Genomic DNA, 20906 nt, shown 5'->3' with positions numbered 1-20906 from the left:
CAAATCCCCCTCCCCACAGTGTCTCCTTAAGTCTCAGTCTCCAAGTGTGCTTTGTGGAGAGGAACAGGGCACTCTCCTCCCAGGTTGTTGAGCCTGCCTGCACTGTTCCCTCCTTCTCTCCACTCTCTGTGCTGTAGGATCAGGAGGGGGTGGCCCTTGCTCATCGCCTGAGATGTTTCTCTCATTTTCATCCTGTCCCAATCCTGAAAAGCCCTGGCCTGCCTTGCCCTGCTCTTCCCCACATTCCTCTGAAGCCACAGACACCTCTCCCTCAGCCTTCATAGGGTCCAGTTCCAGCTCATTTTTCTCAGCATATTCAGGCTCTGACAGAGGCATGATCTTTCACCATCACTGCCCCTGAACCTGAACTGTGGAGGGGGACTGAGCCTAACCTGCCCATCCTCCACAGCATGGCAGTCCGGCTCGGGAGGGGAATGAAAGGGAAACTCACTGATCAAGAAATGGCCTGGCTGGTGGGGCCCTGAAGGAAGTGGGTACTTGGTGCACTTCTACCCCTCCCCCACCTCATTGTGGCAGCATCAGCGTGATGCCATGAGCAGGCGCAGCAGCCACATGGGTTCCTGCTGGACGGGGCTGTTTGTGCCACTGCCACGAGGCGAGGCAGGTGTCATGAAAAATATAAGACACCCCCTGAAAATAAAACCTAATGCCTCCTTTGGAGCCAAAATAATATATGACTGGGTCTTACTTTTGGGGATACATGGTACATGCTGATAAGGCAATTATTTTATCTGTGCCCAAGTTGTATTTGCAATAAAATGCTGATCCGTTAGTGTAATATAGTCATCCTTTTTTCCATAAACAGAAAATATTAATATTAATGTATTCCTTAAAAGCACCCCAAACAACCATAACACTTGTGCAATTTAATTTATATAAAGAAATTTTTAAAAGTTTTTTTTCAACCTTTTTTTTTAACAAAATATGAAACTTTTAATAACAATGTGTTTCAATACTATTGGGAAAATTAGGACCCCTAATTGGAAATGCTATAGAGTATGATAGAATATCATATAGATATTTAATATATCATATCTGTATAACTATAATATAGATATTAAAAATGAACAAGTCAAGAATAAGTTTGGTGTAGATTTAGGAAGAAACAAATATACACACTGTGCAAAAGTATTCAGCAGTTGTGCAAAAATGCTGTAAACTGAGAATGCTTTCAGAAATGGAAGTGTTAATAGTTTATTTTTTATAAATTAACAATGGAAAATGAACAGAAATCCACATCAAATCAATATTTGGTGTGACCACCCTTTGCCTTCAAAACAACATCAACTCTTCTAGGTATACCTGCATACAGATTTTGAAGGAACTTGGCAGTTCCAAACATCTTGGAGAACTAACCCCAAAATGTCTCTTCATGTAATTCCAAACAGATGCAATGATGTTGAGATCAGGGCTCTCTTCCAGGACTCCTTGCTTATGCTGAAAATAGTTCTTCATGAGATTGACTGTATGTTTGGAGCCATTGTCCTGCTTCAGAATAAAACTTGGGCCAATTACATACCTTCCTGGTAGTATGGCATGATGGATAAGAATTTCTCAGCATTGTGGACACCATTCTTCTTCTTCTTCTTCTTCTTCTTCTTCTTCTTCTTCTTCTTCTTCTTCTTCTTCTTCTTCTTCTTCTTCTTCTTCTTCTTCTTCTTAGTGTTATTCCTGCACTATGGCAGGGGCCACTTATCGACAAAGCCATCTCCGTTTGGGTTGATCCAAAGCATGTTCAGGGATGACACCCACACATTTCTTGTCTTCTTTGATGCAATCCATCTACCTTTTCTAGGATATAAAATGCCTTCAATGATAGATGGAACGATGCGACAGTTGAGTACCTTAGTTGTATCAATGGCAAGGACACCATTGATCCTGATCAAATCTCCAACTCAATTTGTAGAAATGCAGCCTCAACTTGCAAGGAACTTCCACCATGCTTCATCAGTGCCTGCAGACACTCATTATCATACTGTTCCTGAGTTCTTTGGTGAACAAACTGCCTCCTGCTATGGCCAAATATTTCAAATTTTGACTCATCAGTCCAAAGCACCTGCTGCCATTTTTTTTGGCAAAACCCAGTTCCTATGTTTTCATGTATAATTAAGTCACTTAGTCTTGTTTCCACATCAGAGGTATGGCTTTTTGGTCACAATTCTTCCATGAAAATCACTTCTGGACTGTAGACGGATGTACCTGGGTCCCAGTGGTTTCTGCCAGTTCTGTGCTGATGGCACTTCTGGACTTCTGATGTTGAAGGGAAGTAAGCATGATGTGTCTTTCATCTGCTGTATTAAGTTTCCTTTGTCAACCATTGTGTCTATGGTACTCAACTTTGCCCATCTTTGTGTTTCTTCAAAAGAGCTTGAATAGCACATCTTGTAATCCCAGCATGCTTTGAAATCTTTGCCTGGGGGAGATATTGCTGATGCAGTATAACTACCTTTTGCCTTGTTCCTGTGCTCAGTTTTTCCAAGGTATATGACCTGTAACATGAAACTGTCTTCCACAACCTCACCTTAGTAGCAGAGTTTGGCTATTCCTCACCCAATTTTAAGCCTCCTACACAGCTATTTCTGTTTCAGTTAACAACTGTATTTCAACCTTGCAAGAATGCAAATGTAAGAACTGATGCTGTTGTGAAGGCAAAGGGTGATCATACCAAATATTGATTTGCTTTGGATTTCTCTTATATTCCTTTACTTTCCATTTTTGTTAATTGGGAGAAATAAACTATTAGCACTTTTATTTCTGAAAGCATTCTTAAAATTATAGCATTTTTGCACAACACTTTTGCATGGTACTGAATGTAATTAACAATCACCATGCATCTGATATTAGCATGTAACGTTGCATGAGAATGAGATATAATTGGAGCATTTTCTGATAGCACTTTCCTATAAAGGAAACAAAAAAGGAGAAGGGGCGAATGACAAGTAATACTACAAGGACACTGAAGGTGGACATTCTGAGAATAAAGTACAGATACTGTCCCATCCAAGCTTCTGTCTTAAACAAATATGAAATATTTCTTATATTCTTAGTTGCTTCATCTCAAATTAATTTTTTCCTCTGATATTACAGAATGCTGCTTTCTCCATCTACTTGAACTGGCTCCATAATTCATCACCAGAGAGAGAGAAAAAAATAAAGACAGATAACAGGACATTTCTGCTTAGCATCAAGCATTTAAACAAAGGTTTCCTTAAATACATATTTAACTATAAAACCAAGAACCACAGTTTTTCATAATTCTTTCTTCTTCTACTTCTTTAGCTAAAGTTTCTGCTGATTAGAAACAGATCAAGCACAGCTGTTCTTCCTGAACTTTTCTTCATCCTCTAGAGGAGAAAATTGTCAGCAAGGTGAATCAGAAATTTCTTATAGAATCACCCTTAGAAGTTTGACTTTTAGCAGGCACTGAATTAATTCAAGTCTCCTGTCATTGCAGCTTTAGGGTTCATTGCAAGATTCGCAATTGAGGCATATATCCTCTTCTCTCCCCCTTTTATATCCTCTCTTCTCTCCCCCTTCTTTTATATCCCCTTTCCTCCCTTCTTTTATATCCTCCCTTCTCTTCACCCCTTCTTTTATAATCTCTTCCCGCCCTTTTCTCTTCAAGGCACCTCTAGCTAACTGCTCTCCTCAAGGCTGCACTTCTCTGTCTCTCTTTCACCACTACGTATCTTCCCCCCTGCCCGTTGTCCCCTCTCCCACCAAAACTTGCTCCTTTTACAGCCTCTCCTCTCTCTTCCCCACCTCCTTCTGGGTGCGCTGGAAGCGCTAATCAGCTGTAACTGTGTGTGCTGATCCTTGCACAGCTCCAGCTGAATCTCTGCCTGAAGATTCCCTGGGGCTGCCTGTCACCCCCAAGGCTGCCGCCAATCAGCTGGAGCTGTGTGCGCTGATCCTGGGCTCTCAGAAGGACTGAGGCAACACATTGCACAGCTCCATCTGACTTTCCCACAAGCCTATGCGGCGCTGCCGCCACACCTCATCCACTTTTATACTTTTTTTTACACTTTTTTAACAGTGCTTTTCAACCCATCATTTGCTTACCATCTGACAGGTGCCAAAGTAGCACCAGTGATATGCATACCACTGGTTGAAAAGCCCTGATTTAGATGATCCAAACCAGAAATCATTTTTACACTGTGAACACTGTTTAAGCCCTTCTTATGTCTATAGATCTGGAATTAGCTAAAGAATCTATTGAATGCACATTGCTCCCCAGCACACCTGACTTAACCAAATACTGAACTTAAACACCCAGGATTATGGATCTCATAAACCTTTGCCTAACTACATACTTCAATTTGATGGACAAATTTACCTACAAATTAAAAGTACACCTATGGGATTGCTAGTTTCAGGACTTATAGCACATGTTATGCAACATCTAGAAGCCACAGCACTTCCACAAATACAACCCAAAATATGGACCAGATATGTAAATGACATTTCACTTTAATAAGAAAGGACCAATAAGAGAACTTCCATAGAATCATCAACTTCTTCAAAGGAATCCACTTTATCAGGTAAGGAGAAAACAACATATCACTGCCCTCCTTGGACATCCTGATCAGCAGAGACCACAATGGTAAACTAGAAACACAAGTGTACAAAATAATCACCCACATCAAGCAAGTGCTTCACCACCAAAGCAACAACCCTACCTCCCACAAAAGAAGCTACCTAAGAACTTTAGACAAACACGAGTTGTAGCAACCTTGAACAGAAAAAGAAAACAGAATATTTATAAACATATTCCAACAAAATGGATATTCACACAACTTTATCAAAAAGTGCCTGACTATTCAACCTAATACAGCGCAACCAATACAAGATATTCAAGAACATCTCAGAAACCACCAACAGACTACCACAACCACACAGAATCAGCATAGCATACAAGCCAACTAAAGCCATTCAAAATATTCTAAGTAAACACAAGAAAAAGCAGGGCTCATCTGCAACATACAGTGTAATGACTGTATCAGCCCTATATAGGACAAACAGGCAGAAGACAGGCAAAATGCATCCATGAACACCAACTAGCAGTTAGAAGGCATGATGAAAACTCTTTAATTTCACAACATATGGGCAGACTTAACTATTGTTTCAATTGGGAAATTGTGACCATTCTAGAATAAGTCCAAAAACACTAGACAATTTCTAGCCATCAATAAACACATAGATATAAACAATAACTACATACTATGAAAAAGAGAAAATCAACAAGGAAAAAAAGGGTTACCCCATCAGCAATCAGCATCCAGATGAGCATAGATTAACTCCAAGATTAAGATCAGACCAATGATCAAATAAACAATATCCCAATCAAGGATCTGCCAAATAAGCCCAGAGTAAACAACCAACCAAAGAACTAAGATCACCCCCACCAACAGTGACAGGACGAGCTACTAGAATATAAACTTGGAGCAAACCCCACTTCTCACTAGCACTGATGATGTTATCCAGTTTGGGTAATGAAACATCTACAAAAACAAAAACAAAAAAACAAACAAACAAAACCAAGCTTAGGGAGCAACAAGGATCCTTCAAGTGTTAATCAAGAAAAGATTTAGAAAAGGGGAGGTGTCAAGGGAACAATTCCCAAAAGAGCATTCAATAAATTGTCAAAATATCTGGACCAGAACTCTAAAAAGATTAAATCATTGGCAATGGAGCTAGGTTTATTTGAAGAGTGAGAAATAGGATGTTAGAATAGTCAATCATTCTTATGTATTATTACTTGCTGAAGCCTTCCCTTACCACTAATTTCATCACAATGAAATGGAAGTGAGCACCGTGTCCTAGAGTTGGGAGTGGGGAAAGGCAGTCATTCTGCCAGCCCTACAAAAAAATTGAAAACATCTATCTATCAATCTGCCCTGAATCAGCAGGCAGCTGACCGATTCTTTAAAAAAAAAATACATGAAATAGCACCAGATTTTATAGTTACGACTAAAGGTTATTTTGGTTTCCTTTCTTTACTACATAATTTGAAATATATTTTTCCTTATTTGAAAAATTATTATGGATTATAAAATTATTATGGATTATAAACCAAACCTTCAAACTGGATTTGGCATTTTTATTAACCAATAATTTGTGCACAAACTGGATGTTCTCAGAATTCCAAGCAACTTTTGTAACTAATACCGTAAGTGAAGCATATTGCTTTTCTAGCATTTTTATTTCCAATTCTGATCCAGAATTCTTTTCTGCCTGTCATAATTAAATATACTAATGGCTATAATTTATGTACCTGTGACAGTAATTTCCCCACCAAGATCAGGTTTTATTAATTTTATCATAATGAAACTTTAGCTAATTTTTGTATATGTGTACCTACCTATGTGTATTTATTTAATCTAATTTATAAAGCCACCCATGTCATAAACAAGGACGGCATACAACAAAACTAAAACAATGGTTAGAAAAGTATCCTGCTAATGGGAGAGCATTACATATCTTTATAATGTGACATCACTGTGCTTCTACTCAACATACTAGTTTTTACCAAAGATTTTATCCACAAACTGCCAAGTTTATAATTGTATTGCTTGGAAAGTTTGGAGGAAATAATGAGTTAGAGTAGTAATTTTTATTTGTGTGTTTATATAAAAGTTTCCTCATTAACTGTTCATCTACTTTGGGCATGACTGGACAGGGAAACCTTTAGATTTACCTTTTTATTTTCTTTGTTGACAATCCCTGTTATCTCCATTTATCTCTGTAACAGTGTACAATATGATATCTTACCTTTGAACATGATGGAAATTTAGCAACATTCCTTTTTAAGAAGAGCTCTGCATATCCTCAGATGCAGAGGTCGACATAACAGCACAAGTCTTCCTGAACTGCACTCTATGTTTTACCTACTCTGTATTTTATCTATTTCCCCCTAACCCCATTATCAGCAGATGTTTTAAATGGTCCTAACCAGAAATTATGTTTTTTCAATTGAATTCATGTGAAAGTGAACAAATTTTGTGCTATTACATTAGAAGAAATGAAGACAAAAACTGTTTTTAACATCTTCATTGACCAACTTAGTTTGTTTAACTATATAAATCTCAGGTGTAATTGTTTAAATAAAATACATTATAATTTTTTATATTCATATAAATTAAATAGGTATATTAAACATTAGCAATATAAATAAAAACATAAAAATATTTTATCTTTTTTTATTTGTTCATCCACTATAAACTATAGTGACTTTTACCAAGAATTTTTTTTTGTTACACTATCCTTTTTTCTAAACCCATATAACAAACCAGCTAACTTATTCTGGAGATAACATAAGGCTTTTATGTTTATTGAATTGGAATTTAATTTTCTCTATGCAACTGATGAAAGGTGAGGACTACCTCTAGTAACAATTTATACATAGTTGTGGGACTGAATTAAATTTGATATTAAAAAAGATGGGGAGCCAAAGCTTAGGAACAGGAGTACCCAGTATGTGAATGATAATAGGGAACTATTTTGGTATGTAATTCATCTTTGTAGTTTTAAAAAATACCAAAATCTCTTTTTCCAATGTCAATAAGTTCTTATGTGTTACTTTCAATTTATAGTCTTGTAGTTAATATCAGTAAATGCCACAGATCTTTTAGTTTACGCCACAGGGCTGTGTGCTTAGCCCCTACCTGTACTGTTTATACACTTATGATTGTGTATCTTCTGACCCATCCACTGCGATAATCAAGTTCGCAGATGATACAACTGTGGTGGGTCTTATTACAGGTGGGGATGAGACAGCATATAGGGCAGAAGTACAAAAATTATCCTTATGGTGTAGTAACAACAACTTGCACCTAAACATTGGCAAGACGAAAGAGATGGTATTAGACTTCCGGAGAAAAAAGGAGGAACCTGCCCCACCTTACATCAGGGAGGACTGTGTGGAGAGAGTTTCCTCCTTTAAATTTCTGGGAGTCTACCTCTGTGAAGATCTGACCTGGAAAGTTAACACAACCCAGGTGGCTAGAAAGGCCCAACAGAAGCTTCGCTTTCTTAAGGTCTTGCAGAAGAACAGGGTAGAACAATGGCTAATGACCCTCTTTTACTGGTCTACTATAGGGAGCGTCCTCTCATATGGTATTGTGGTTTGGTATGCTGGTCTGACAGCCGTGGACAGGAAAGTATTACAGAGGGTAGTGAGCACAGCACAAGACATTGTGGGCTGTCCCCTGACACCACTGGATGAAATCGCCAGGGCTCGTTGCCTTGGAAGAGTGAGGAAGATTCTCAGGGATGACTCACACCCTGGACGGTATCTCTTTACTCTCCTACCATCCAGTAGGAAATATAGGAGTATAGCCAGCCGTACCAACAGGCTGAAAAATAGCTTTTATCCGTGGGCTGTTAGGCTTTTAAATGGGATAGAATTTCTGTGAACTTATGCAGAATTGACTTGGGAGGCCGGTGTGTGGTGTAGTTGGTTCACATGGTGTGGTAGGATGGAGGGTTTGTTGTCACTGTGTTGGGGGGAGAGAGCACGGGGGGAGGCTCAGCTAATCTCAATGTACACATGTTGTACTTTGACAATAAAGGTTTATTATTATTAGAGCATGGCTGTCAAACTCGCCATGTCATGTAACTTTTTTCACATTGCTGGAGCTGGTGTGGGCATGGCCTCTGCATGATGCAAATGGCCTATGGGCCAGCAGTTTGATACCCCTGGTTTAGAGGTTCTTGATTTTACATTACAATATTGTAATTGATTGATTTCCTAAAAAAATTTAGCAACTTTATAGTCCTAAAGAGGCTGTATATAACCTGAATCTTTGCTATATTCTTCTCACTGCTGATAAGGTCACAAAGCCAAGCAGAAAGGTTGGTATCAGTAGTAGATGGTGGCTGCAGAATGCAGAGCTGCCAAAAGAGGAGAGATGGGGAACAGATCGGTGGGCTGTGGGAGCTGAAGTATGTTTTGATCAAATTTTGATCACATGACCACATGGGTGCTACAACAACTTCAGAGACTGGTCATAACTATCAATTTGTTCAGCACTATTGTCATTTTGATCAGTTGTTGAATGAATGGTTGTTAAACAAGGACCAGTGTATTGGAACAACTGTTATGGTTTAATGTTAGCCTAGAACAGCAGCTCCAAACCTTTTCTATACCCTGCACTCCTAGAATGCTTCTGATATATGCTCACACCCCTTACAAATAACAGCAATGGATTATGCATATACACTATAATTTTTAAATCCCAAGTTTTTGCACCCCCTGGAATATCATCTCGCACCCTGGTTGGGAACCCCTGGCCTAGAAGATAGGTCTGTTAAAATTAAAATGAAAAATTAATACTAAACATTATAACTACTAAACACACAAATTCTGTGAGCTTCTTGGTATATAAGGATGCATTAGATTGGGGCTGTATAAGTTTTTAAATTATTTTTGAACTATAGTAATATACTTTTTGATGGACACATTCTTTTCAAGGATTTCATTGAAAAATATGCATTTTACCTTCTTCAGTAGAGGGACAGACTGTTTTGGATCTGAGGGGTTTTCTATGTTTTCAACTGCCTTCTTGCTCTGATTGCTGGAACAATAATGATCATCTTCTATTGTAATCTGTTCATTCTCTTCTGCTTCCAATTGGCTCTGATTGAAACGGAGGGAGCCTTTCAGAATATCTTTAATCTGTTGAAGATAAGGGGGAAAAACGCATCCTTTGGATGAATTCTAAAAAAGTCTACCTAGATTCTCTTGAGAGAACTAGCCTATCGTCAACTATCTTAAACATGTACTGTAGAAAACGGACCAACAGTGTTTTTCAGTAAAAGCTTTAGGGAACTCATGAACCTTTTAGACAAAATGATGAGGCAGGGCACATGCATTTAAAAAGAATATCACAACTGCTTCTGATGTCATTAAAATGCTGACATACGCCATGCAAAGTTACAGTAAATAATAATGTAATAAAGGTAAAGGTAAAGGTTCCCCCGTACATGCGTGCTAGTCATTTCCGACTCTAGGGGCCGGTGCTCATCTCCGTTTCAAAGCCGAAGAGCCAGCGCTTGTCCGAGGACGTCTCTGTGGTCATGTGGCCGGCATGACTAGACGCCAAAGGCGCACGGAACGCTGTTACCTTCCCACCATAGTGGTCCCTATTTTTCTACTTGCATTTTTACGTGCTTTCGAACTGCTAGGTGGGCAGAAGCTGGGACGAGTAACAGGCGCTCACTCTGCTACGCGGCACTCGGGATTTGATCCACCAAACTGCCGACCTTCTGATCGACAAGCTCAGTGTCCTAACCCACTGAGCCACCGCGTCCCTATAATAATGTAATAAATCAGTTTAATTGGAATTTCACATGTTTCATGCTTTGAACAGCACCTGGGGAAAACTGGGAATTATTGAGATGAAGGTAGTGGCTTACTATGATTCTATCTCCCTGGCTGTACACAGTAAAAGCCACACTATTGCATAATATTTGGGGAAGGGAATGTGGAAATAGATGGCCAGAACCTGGGTAGCCATACCCCTCTGGAAATAGTGGCAGGACTTTTAGATAATTCCTGGAAGAATACTATTATCATAGAGCAAGAAAACAGAAAGCTCAGGCTGATAATGACCATGAGGAAAGTAACTATTAAAATGGAAGGGCATTTCAGTCAATCAAAGTCTGTTCCCAGAGAAAATTTATCTGGTATTCCAAGACATATGAGTAGTCTAGGGAAATTTATTTTTCCTCTGCACTGATTTTTTAAATAAATTAAGGTTTATGTATCAATAAAATATTAAAATTACATTACTTTTCTTTCATACCTGCTTCAGCCCAGCCAAAGAAACTAAAATCTCATCTTCTTTTTCCAAGTGTTCTTGCAGGATAACTTCTTGAATATTTCCTATAATGTCAGTATCAATAAATCAGACTCATGTTTATTTCTATCAAAAAGACATGCTTTCACGGTTTTTAAAAATGTTGTTAAAAATCACAAGTAGCTAAAAAATTTTTAAAAAATGTTCAGGACCCTAATAAATACAAAGCATTATTATACAGTATAATTAAATTAAACATAAACATGACCATTTCTGAGCACAAGTACTTTTTAACAGTTGCAGCAATAAGGCAGAATGCAAATAATGTGTGCCTGTGACATGGATATCTGGTATGTCTGTTGACACACATAAATGACTCATATTTGTTCAGTTATTATTTCACCGGATTTCCACTTCTTTATGCTTAATATGTAATTTTTATACTGTTTTCTCATTTTAAAGATTAGATTTTTAGATCTGCTCTGCATATGACAGAGATGCTAGAATGATGTGATCTAAATTATTAGATGAATAAATTATTCTAATATTAATGATATGGTACATATGTGCAATATATTCTCTTAAATCCTGGAGAGAGTCTCTGTTCAAAACTGATGTCTAGAAAACATCACAGGTCCTTTTTTATGGACCTAGGAGCTTTGTATAGTGGGAATAGTTGAAATTAGAAGAAACATTTACTTGCTACTGATATAAGAAATAGAACATCTAGAACACGGTCCACGTTAATCCACCCTCAAACATGGAACATGAAGAATTCTTGAACACTTGGAGTTATTTTCCAGATGGCAGGAATAATACTGAAGCATTTCTCTTTGGGATATCACAGGCCACTGATAACGATCTCCATGAGCATCTTTATATGAGCATCTTTATTATCCATTGTCTTAATTGTTTGCTACTATTGTGCAATAAAGACAACAAAGAAGGTGTCATCGTTCCGGATAGATGAGACCAGTAGAAATAAGAACTCTGAGGCAATTGCTTTCCTCAAAGAACACTTTTAATGACTATATAATATCAGCACGAAAGAAGGTGAAACCAAGACTGAAAGTCCCCCCCCCAAAAGGTTACAAAGTAAAAGTTGAACTCCCCACCCCTTAATTGAAACCCCCAATTAATACCTTTGTCAGGCTTCCTACTGGTAGCTCCAGCCTGCAAAATTCTTAGGCTGCTTGACCTTGGTTCCCACAAGAAAGTTATTGTTTTGACTAAACTGTAATAATGCATCTCCCCCCTCCCATTGCTGTGGCAACTGAAAAACAAAGAAATATGGCTGAATTCAGAGTGTTTTGAAGGTTTGACAGAAGGCTTACTGCAGCTCAGCAGGGTTTGTACAGTTTTGAGATGTTCAAAATGATGCCTTCATTGTTGTAAATTTGAATTAGGTATTCCGTGACCAATTTAATCCAATGTTGGGGTCAATTTTAGTTTTTAAAAGATATGCAACATTATATCTTTAAACATTCTTTCTTAGCTTGCTTGGATCTAACTGAATGGGAAAGGAACAGCTGCCTGAGAGCAGTGAGTGATAAAGGCACCCATAAAAAAGGAACAGGTATGAAATGCTTTGAAGAAAGCAATAGCAAGTCCACTTCTAAAAGAAAGTTACGGGATCCAGCAGATTTTAACAAACAAAGTGATAATAATACTCAGGAAAGAAATTTAGAGGCTGCTTACTGTGCAGTTTCAATAATCATTAGGACTATGTCCTAGTATGGCATTGACTTCCTATCTTGTTACAGGTGGAGTCAGATCTAGGTAGCTATCTGCTCACTCAGGTTTTGTTTTTGTCTGATCTTATCTTGCTATACTTTTTAATGATCTTGATGTCATATTCCTTTTTTCAATTTTAACCTTTATATTGATTCATGGATTTGTTTTACTGTATACCATTAATATTTTTAATGAAGGAAAATTATCTATCTAAATAAAATAAAAGGCAGACCCAAATCTTTTTCCATTTTTTTAAAATCAAGCCTCAAACTTAAAACAAAAAATAAATTAAAAGATTAGCTGTGATTAGTGGAACAAATAACTTCTTACTATGGTTATCAAACTGACTTGCTTTACCATCAATAATTAGGAGTAACTACAGTTTAGATTTGTACTTAATGCTAACCTGTAACTAATTAAAATATGATGTTCTGGAAATACAAGAAAGAGACAAAGTGTTATTCTGTGCTTGGCCTAATCCTGATCTCTTACTGAAAATATTTCATTTAATATATCTAAACATAGCTTGGGATATAATTTATAGCTTTGATTCTTTTTCTTTTGAACCCCCACTGCAGCATTGGTTTTGTTGTTGTTAGCTGCGAAGTCGTGTCCGGCTCATTGCGACCCTATGGACAACGTTCCTCCAGGCCTTCCTGTCCTCTACCATCTTCTGGAGTCCATTTAAGCTCACGCCTACTGCTTCAGTGACTCCATCCAGCCACCTCATTCTCTGTCGTCCCCTTCTTCTATTGCCCTCGATCTTTCCCAGCATTAGGCTCTTCTCCAGTGAGTCCTTCTTTCTCATTAGGTGGCCAAAGTATTTGAGTTTTAGCTTCAAGATCTGGCCTTCTAAAGAGCAGTCAGGATTGATCTCCTCTAGGACTGACCGGTTTGATCTCCTTGCAGTCCAAGGGACTCGCAGGAGTCTTCTCCAGCACCACAGTTCAAAGGCCTCAATTCTTTGGCGCTCAGCCTTTCTTATGGTTTACATTACTGCATTTTCCTAGTTACTCCCTAATGGAAAGATTTTATACATTACTTACAAAGGATCTAGCAATATTGTAACATTATAGTTTAACATATATATGTTAATACATTTGCAGTCAATTTACCTAATCATATGAATTAACACAGTAAATTAAATTAATAGGAGTGAATGGCAAGATGCAAGTTAGCCAATTAAATCAAATAAGTGTAAAATAATTCTGAACACCTCAAATAGTGTAATTTGTAAAATATCATTTAAATATCAGTATGATATTTAAATGTAACAATATATCTTCTATCTCTGTCTCTCTCTCTTTAGGTATTATTATTTTGTGCAAGCTTATGATTGTATTTATTGTCTTGATAAATTTACACATATGACAAAATGCATATCTGGTAACATTTTAGCTTTGATTTTGATGTTGTTTGTTTTGTTTTGAGGTTGTTTTCTGATTGAAATACTTGAAATCATTTTCTTAGAAGTCATAACACTTTCATGATCTGCATTAAAACAGAGAGCAGCCTGGGAACATCTTTTTTGGAACAGTGAGCATTTATATTCCACAAATGAATTATGAGACATATAAATTATTTGCAAAGCAAAGAAAATCTGTTACTACGGTATGTCATAAATAACTTTCTTGAGTTAGGACTCATATTATTCAAAAGCATATAAAAACTATGATTCTCCTTTAGGAAATCTGCAATTAATATACATTCTTCAGAATGTCTGTTCTGTCAAAATATTGTTTTGTAACTAAGTACTTAGAAACGGGTTATAAATTCTAGTAATTTTTTCTACACAGGTTAAAATTTAATATGACAATGAATGATAACAATAATTAAACTAATTTATAGCACACATCAGATTAGATGCATTGTTTAAAACTTTAAGGTTAAATTCTAGATGGCTCACAACAATATCAGTTTAATATTTTATTGATGTTTAACTATAGTTATTATTAAACTATATTATTATGTTTACAATAACACAGTGGATCACTGTGGAAGCTAAAACATTAGGGTGGTCCTTGCATGTACATCTATCCTCCTCACTTTTAATCTCTAAAAAATGTTTGCAAAAGGATAGCATGTATTAATATTTCTAGCATTGGTCCTAATGTTAATACTGCAACAAAGTTAGTATTAGGAAATACTAAACAAAGCCTACATTGTTTTTATAGCAAAACTCAGCAGGTAACAGTCTACTCTTCCACATTATTTAAACCTATCTAGAACCAAACAGTTATTAATGAACCCCTAAAATGAATACAGTACTAAAGATCTCAAATATCTTTGTATATATCACAATAGATAGTTACAAAATGTGAAGGTTCTTTTCCATATATATTAATCTTGCCACAAAAATCAATATAGCATTGTTTCACATGCTGTATTTATATTATGCAAGGCTTTACATTCATTTCTATAGTAACACAAAGACAAAATCCCAACTCTACAATTATACTGTCATTGTGTGGTGCCGCAAAAAAAGTAGATGAACAGTTAATGAGGAAGCTTTTATATAAACACACAAATAAAAATTACTACTCTAACTCATCATTTCCTCCTAACGTTCCAAGGAATACAATTATAAACTTGGCAGTTTGTGGATAAAATCTTTGGTAAAAACCAGTATGCTGAATAGAAGCAAAGTGATGTCACATTATAAAGATATGGAAACCAGTATGTTGAGTAGAAGCACAGTAATGTCACATTATAAAGATATGGAATTCTCTCCCATTAGCAGGATACTTTTCTAACCATTGTTTTAGTTTTGTTGTATGCCGTCCTTGCTTATGACATGGGTGGCTTTATAAATTAGATTAAATAAATACACATAGGTAGGTACACATATACAAAAATTAGCTGAAGCTTCATTAATTATGATAAAATTAAAACCTGATCTTGGTGGGGAAATTACTGTCACAGGTACATAAATTATAGCCATTAGTATATTTAATTATGACAGGCAGAAAAGAATTCTGGATCAGAATTGGAAATAAAAATGCTAGAAAAGCAATATGCTTCACTTGCGGTATTAGTCACAAAAGTTGCTTGGAATTCTGAGAACATCCAGTTTGTGCACAAATTATAGATAAAATAAGGAAAATTCATCCAGACCTAGTTTCTAATAAAGCTTACTACTGCAGAAAAAAGTTATGTACATAAAATGAAAAATATTGCAATGCAAGTTAAATGAGAATCCTAGCAAAGATTTGACAAGAGATCAACTCCAAGGCAAGAAATTCAGCAAATAAATTTAATAATAATAACCAGACTTAACAATTGCCAATAAGAAAAAAAAATGGCACGTGGCAGTACTAGAGACAGCAGAAGAGAAGAGAAGTAACTGTAGAGGATAACAAACTACAAAGAACTGCAAATAGAAACAGAATGACTCTGATAAAAGAAAGAAAGGTAGGAACAGTGGTTGGGTGTAATCCCAAAACAATTAGAGCACCACTTGGATGCCATCAGCAATGACAAATTCACTATCAGTCATATACAAAGGGCAGCTTTAGTTGGAACAGTTTACATCCTGTGATGACATCTGTAATACTCTCAAACATCCACATCTGCCTATCCCAGAGCCATGAGAAGGACCCAATAGGAATAGGTTAATAAAAATGCCAAATCCAGTTTGAAGGTTTGGTTTATAATCCATAATAATTTTGTAATCCATAATATTTTTTCAAATGAGGAAAAATATATTTCAAATTATGTGGTAAAGAAATGAAACCAAAATGTGCTTCAGTCGTAAGTATACAACCTGATGCTATTTCATGTAATAAAATTTATTTTTTAAAGAATCAATCAACTGCCTACTGATCCAGATTAGTAGATAGATGTTTTCAATTTCTTTTTGCAGGGCTGACAGAGAAACTGCCTTTCTCCACTCCTACTCCAGCACCTCACCTTAGGCATAATTGTTCTCATATATCTGCCTGGTCACACCTGACTGAACAATTTTAAAGATCAGCTTTCTCAATTTTTATGATGTTTTGAACTTTGCTTAATGTTTCAAAACTTAAGGTTTCTAGTATTGTGCTTGATGCTATCTATATTCTTTGCTTGTATGCATAAACACCTACATGCATACCTTCCTAACATATTATCAACCTGATAATATAAGCATTATCCAGAAGATACACATTATCATTTCATATCTAAAAATATGAACTTCCTTCTTACCTAGATGTATGTTCATCATTTTTGCACAATATTTACACATAGCTTCTAACTCATTCAATTGTCCTTGAAGAAATGAAATCTGAGTCTCTAATTCTTCTTCCTATAATAAAAAGTAAAATAAAAACTTGACTAAGTAAAAACCTTGTGGAAGTTGAGGAAAAATTACACAAAAGTTTATGTTTTATATTTCTGCTGCATATTCTCAAAGAGTTCCTGTCTCATTTTAACCTTACAGCTATTCTCTATTCAAAATCTCAACTTTTCAGAAAATATTTACTAACATATTGCAAAGACAAACATAAGATTGAAGATGTGAACATTCTGAGTTTTGCTGTTGTCAAGAGAACTAAGGTCTACTAGGAGATGATTGATTAAAAGAGCATATAGAACAGAGAACCTCAGACTAATGCCATTATTAATTATGAAAAGTAGCCAGACTATTTAATATGAGTTCACACAATAAAGTGAAGCCACAGCTGCCAGTTCTTTAGCTCGTGTTGGTGTTTTCTTCTTCCTCTTCCTTGTTAATTATCAGCTGCTTTCAGAATCAGCTTATTCAAAAAATTATAATTCAAATTGCTTTAATTCATGCTACATAGATAAATTAAGTGCAAGCTTTCTAGCAACATTAATTCACTTTTCTCATTAACAAAGCCTTATTTGTATGCAATGTACATTTTCCCCCAATTGTGGCTTTATCAATAAAGTTTCTGTAAAATTTTAACAAACAACATAAACAGGCCCTATTACTTAAAACATCTTATATATACAAAGTATTTCTCTGTTTGTGTATTACACTTTTTATAATTTATTTTATTGTCCTAAGATAATTTTCATATGTTCTTATTGTGATACACCTGCAGTGTTTATTAGTTTCTGTTTGACAATTGCTTTCTTTTCTTAAATAGATATAGAAATAAATATAGGCTTATCTTTAAAAAACAGTAGCAGAAATGCAAAGTAAGAATGAGTTAAAACAATGTGTTCTTTTTTCTTACGCACTTGAAATACTAAGATGCAGCTACATATTTCCTTTAGCAGCAACATAAAGATATATTGTAGCTGATAATAACATGCCATTTTCTCTTAAATGACATCAAGATTTCTGGAATAGTTCTTTGGATTTGGTCAAAAACAAAGATCAAATCCTTGGGTTCCCCTGAAATTTTTTTTTCTATCATAATATATCCTATTGATTTAAATAAGACTTAAATCCAAGGGGCTTATGAACTGAAGCTTTGTGTTTTAGCAGAATTCATTTATCCACCTTGCATACTGTTCTAATTTCTATTAGGACTCTCAGCAGTTAACAATGAAAGACATAATGTAGAAGATTCCTGGTAAAATAAAAAATGAAATGCCCATGGTAAGCCAAATTAAAAACAAATTGAAAGAAGTATCAATTGCATCACAAGAGAAAAATCTAAAAAATCCAGCAACAGTGTACAATCCTAGATATCATATACTTAAGAGTACAAATGTTTTTCACCCGAGTTTTGTCTTTAATATTTTCTGAAAAGAGGCCACTGGGTGGAGGGGGCAAGTCAAAGCTCAGTTTGAAAATGTTCCAAAACACAACCATTTGAAAAGTTGCATCTCCAAGTTTCAAAGCTTTTGTCCATCTTTTCATTATTGGGGTACTGTAGTGGGGTACTATCAGTGGTTTTTCCTGGGGCAATCAAATTGATAGCGTGATTCTGTATGGAAATCTAAGTACAAAACATACTGTATAGATCAAAAGCTAGCACTCTGAATTGCATCCAGAAGCCTATTGGAAAGCAATGTGTAGCACAGGTTTAATGTTTTCACAAGAAAGTCCCACTTACCACACATTGCCTATGCCAACAATGATGATAAAATCATGAGTTACTGGGCAAATTGCTCCTACTACAGGTAAGCTACAATTCATGTGCTAACTGCATTTGGCGAAGGACCCCTTGGTCAGTGTTATTCTACTCAAGGAAGCACATATCAAGAAACTATACTGTATTAGATACAAAGATTTTCTGGTCTGTGGAACAATCTTTCTCCCTGGGACCAGTCCATGCTGCCAAAAAGGTTGGGACCACTGATATAGACCAACTGGGGCAAGGCATAAAGAGCATTCACAGCATGCCATAAGATGTTATGATGAAATGTAAACCTGTCTTTGTTTGGTATAAAATGTAATAGACAGAAATTCTGAAGAGTTTTCAAGCTTCTGTTATTGTATGTTGAAGAGAGGCTGAGCAAGCCAGAAGAAGTCAAGTGGGGAATTAGTCTGGAATCACTATGTAGACACCAGAGGGCAAGATTGGATTATCCCTTGAATGACACTGAACTTTATCTAGTGTGGCCAGGTATAAACTGCTAGTCTGAGAAAATTCCTGTGTTATAGGCATGAATAATAAAATAATTAATTGAAGTCTTCATGTATGGGATCTGATTGTTTGTGCCTGACATTATACCTTAAAACGATAAAGTGAATCCCTGAAATTTTTGCATTCCTGATCTTGAGCTAACAGATAGTAATATAAAATGCAAATTAGATTATCATCAGTTATTCCACACCTGAAAGTTTTCCCCAACATATAGTACTGTGCAAAACTGTTAGGCAGTGGTGCAAAAATACTGTAAATTAAGAATGCTTTCAGAAATATGTGTTAATAGTTTATTTTTTTTATTGAAAAGTTTTATCATACATTTTATCTTTAACAAACCCCCCTACCCATCCCCTATCCCCTAGTTTATTTTTATAAATTAACAAAAATGAAAATTAAATGAACAGAAGAGAAATCCAAATCAAATCCATATTTGATGTGACCACCCTTTGCCTTCAAAACAGCACCAATTCTTTCATTTGCACACTGTCCCTAACTCAGTTTTAAGCCACTACACAGCTTTTTCTGTTTTAGTTTAGGCAAAGTTTTCAAAGCAGGCTGGAGTTTCAAGACGTGCTATTCAAGTTCTTTTGAAGAAGCTCAAAAAACAGGCAGCATTGAGGACCAGAGATGTAGTAGTGGGCCAAGGAGATGTAACGTAGCAGATGAAAGATGCATTATATTTACTTCCCTTCGACAATCAAAAATGTCCAGCAGTGCCATTAGCACAGACCTAGTGGAAACCACTGGGACACAGGTACATTCATCTACAGTCTAGAGAAGTCTGGCCAGAAGTGGTCTTTATGGAAGAATTGCGGCCAAAAAAGCCATACCTCTGACATGGAAAGAAGACTATACGACTCAACTACGCATGAAAACATAGGAACTGGGATGTAGAAAAATGGCAGCAAGTGTTCTGGACTGATGAGTCAAAATCTGAAACATTTGGCTGCAACAGGAGGCAACTTGTTTGCCAAAGGGCTGGAGAATGGTACAATGGCACAATAAATAAAATAAATAAACCTTTATTGTCAAAGTACAACAGGTGTACATTGAGATTAACTGAGTCTCCCCCCGTGCTCTCTCCCCCAAACACACAGTGACAACAAACCCTCCATCCTACCACACCATGTGAACCAACTACACCACACACCGGTCTCCCAAGTCAATTCTGCATAAGATTATGTCCCATTTAAAAGCCTAACAGCCCACGGATAAAAGCTATTTTTCAGCCTGCTGGTACGGCTGGCTATATAATAATAATAATAATAATGGCTATATAATAATATATTATATATTGGCTGGCTATATAATAATAATAATGAGTGTCTGCAAACAATAGTGAAGCATGGTGGAGGTTCTTTGCAAGTTTGGGGCTGCATTTCTGCAAATTAAGTTGGAGATTTGGTCAGGATTAATGGTATCCTTAGTGCTGAGAAATACAGGCAGATACTTATCTATCATGCCATACCATTAGGGAGGCAAGTGATTGGCCCCAAATTTGTTCTGCAGCAGGACAATGTCTCCAAACATACAGCCAATGTCATGAAGAACTATCTTCAGTGTAATTAGTCTTGGAAGAGATGGTTAGGCCCCCATAAAGCCCTGATCTCAACTTCATTGAGTCTGTTTGGGATTACATGAAGGGATAGAAGGATTTCAACCATCCTACATCCACAGAAGATCTATGGTTAGTTCTCCAAGATGTTTGGAACAACCTTGAAGGAACCTTGCCGGTTCCTTCAAAACCATGTGCAAGTATACCTAGAAGAATTGGTGCTGTTTTGGAGGCAAAGGGTGGTCACAC

General features: G+C 36.5%; 1 protein-coding gene across 8 annotated transcripts in view; it reads right to left on the bottom strand.

Annotated features, from left to right (window-relative positions):
- The window catches only part of TBC1D5 (TBC1 domain family member 5), a 343189-nt gene that overhangs the window by 8866 nt on the left and 313417 nt on the right, over window positions 1-20906 (bottom strand). For all 8 annotated transcript variants that reach the window (XM_083376132.1, XM_083376127.1, XM_083376129.1 and 5 more), the window contains 3 exons: window positions 16740-16839; window positions 10827-10906; window positions 9521-9697 (listed from right to left, as the gene is read on the bottom strand). In XM_083376132.1, coding sequence (XP_083232258.1) covers window positions 9521-9697; window positions 10827-10906; window positions 16740-16839 — 357 coding nt within the window. The remainder of the gene's footprint in view (window positions 1-9520; window positions 9698-10826; window positions 10907-16739; window positions 16840-20906) is intronic.

This window comes from Vipera ursinii, assembly GCF_947247035.1.
Source record: "Vipera ursinii genome assembly, chromosome: Z".
NCBI lineage: Eukaryota > Metazoa > Chordata > Lepidosauria > Squamata > Viperidae > Vipera > Vipera ursinii.
This window is presented reverse-complemented; position numbering and strand designations above follow the sequence as displayed.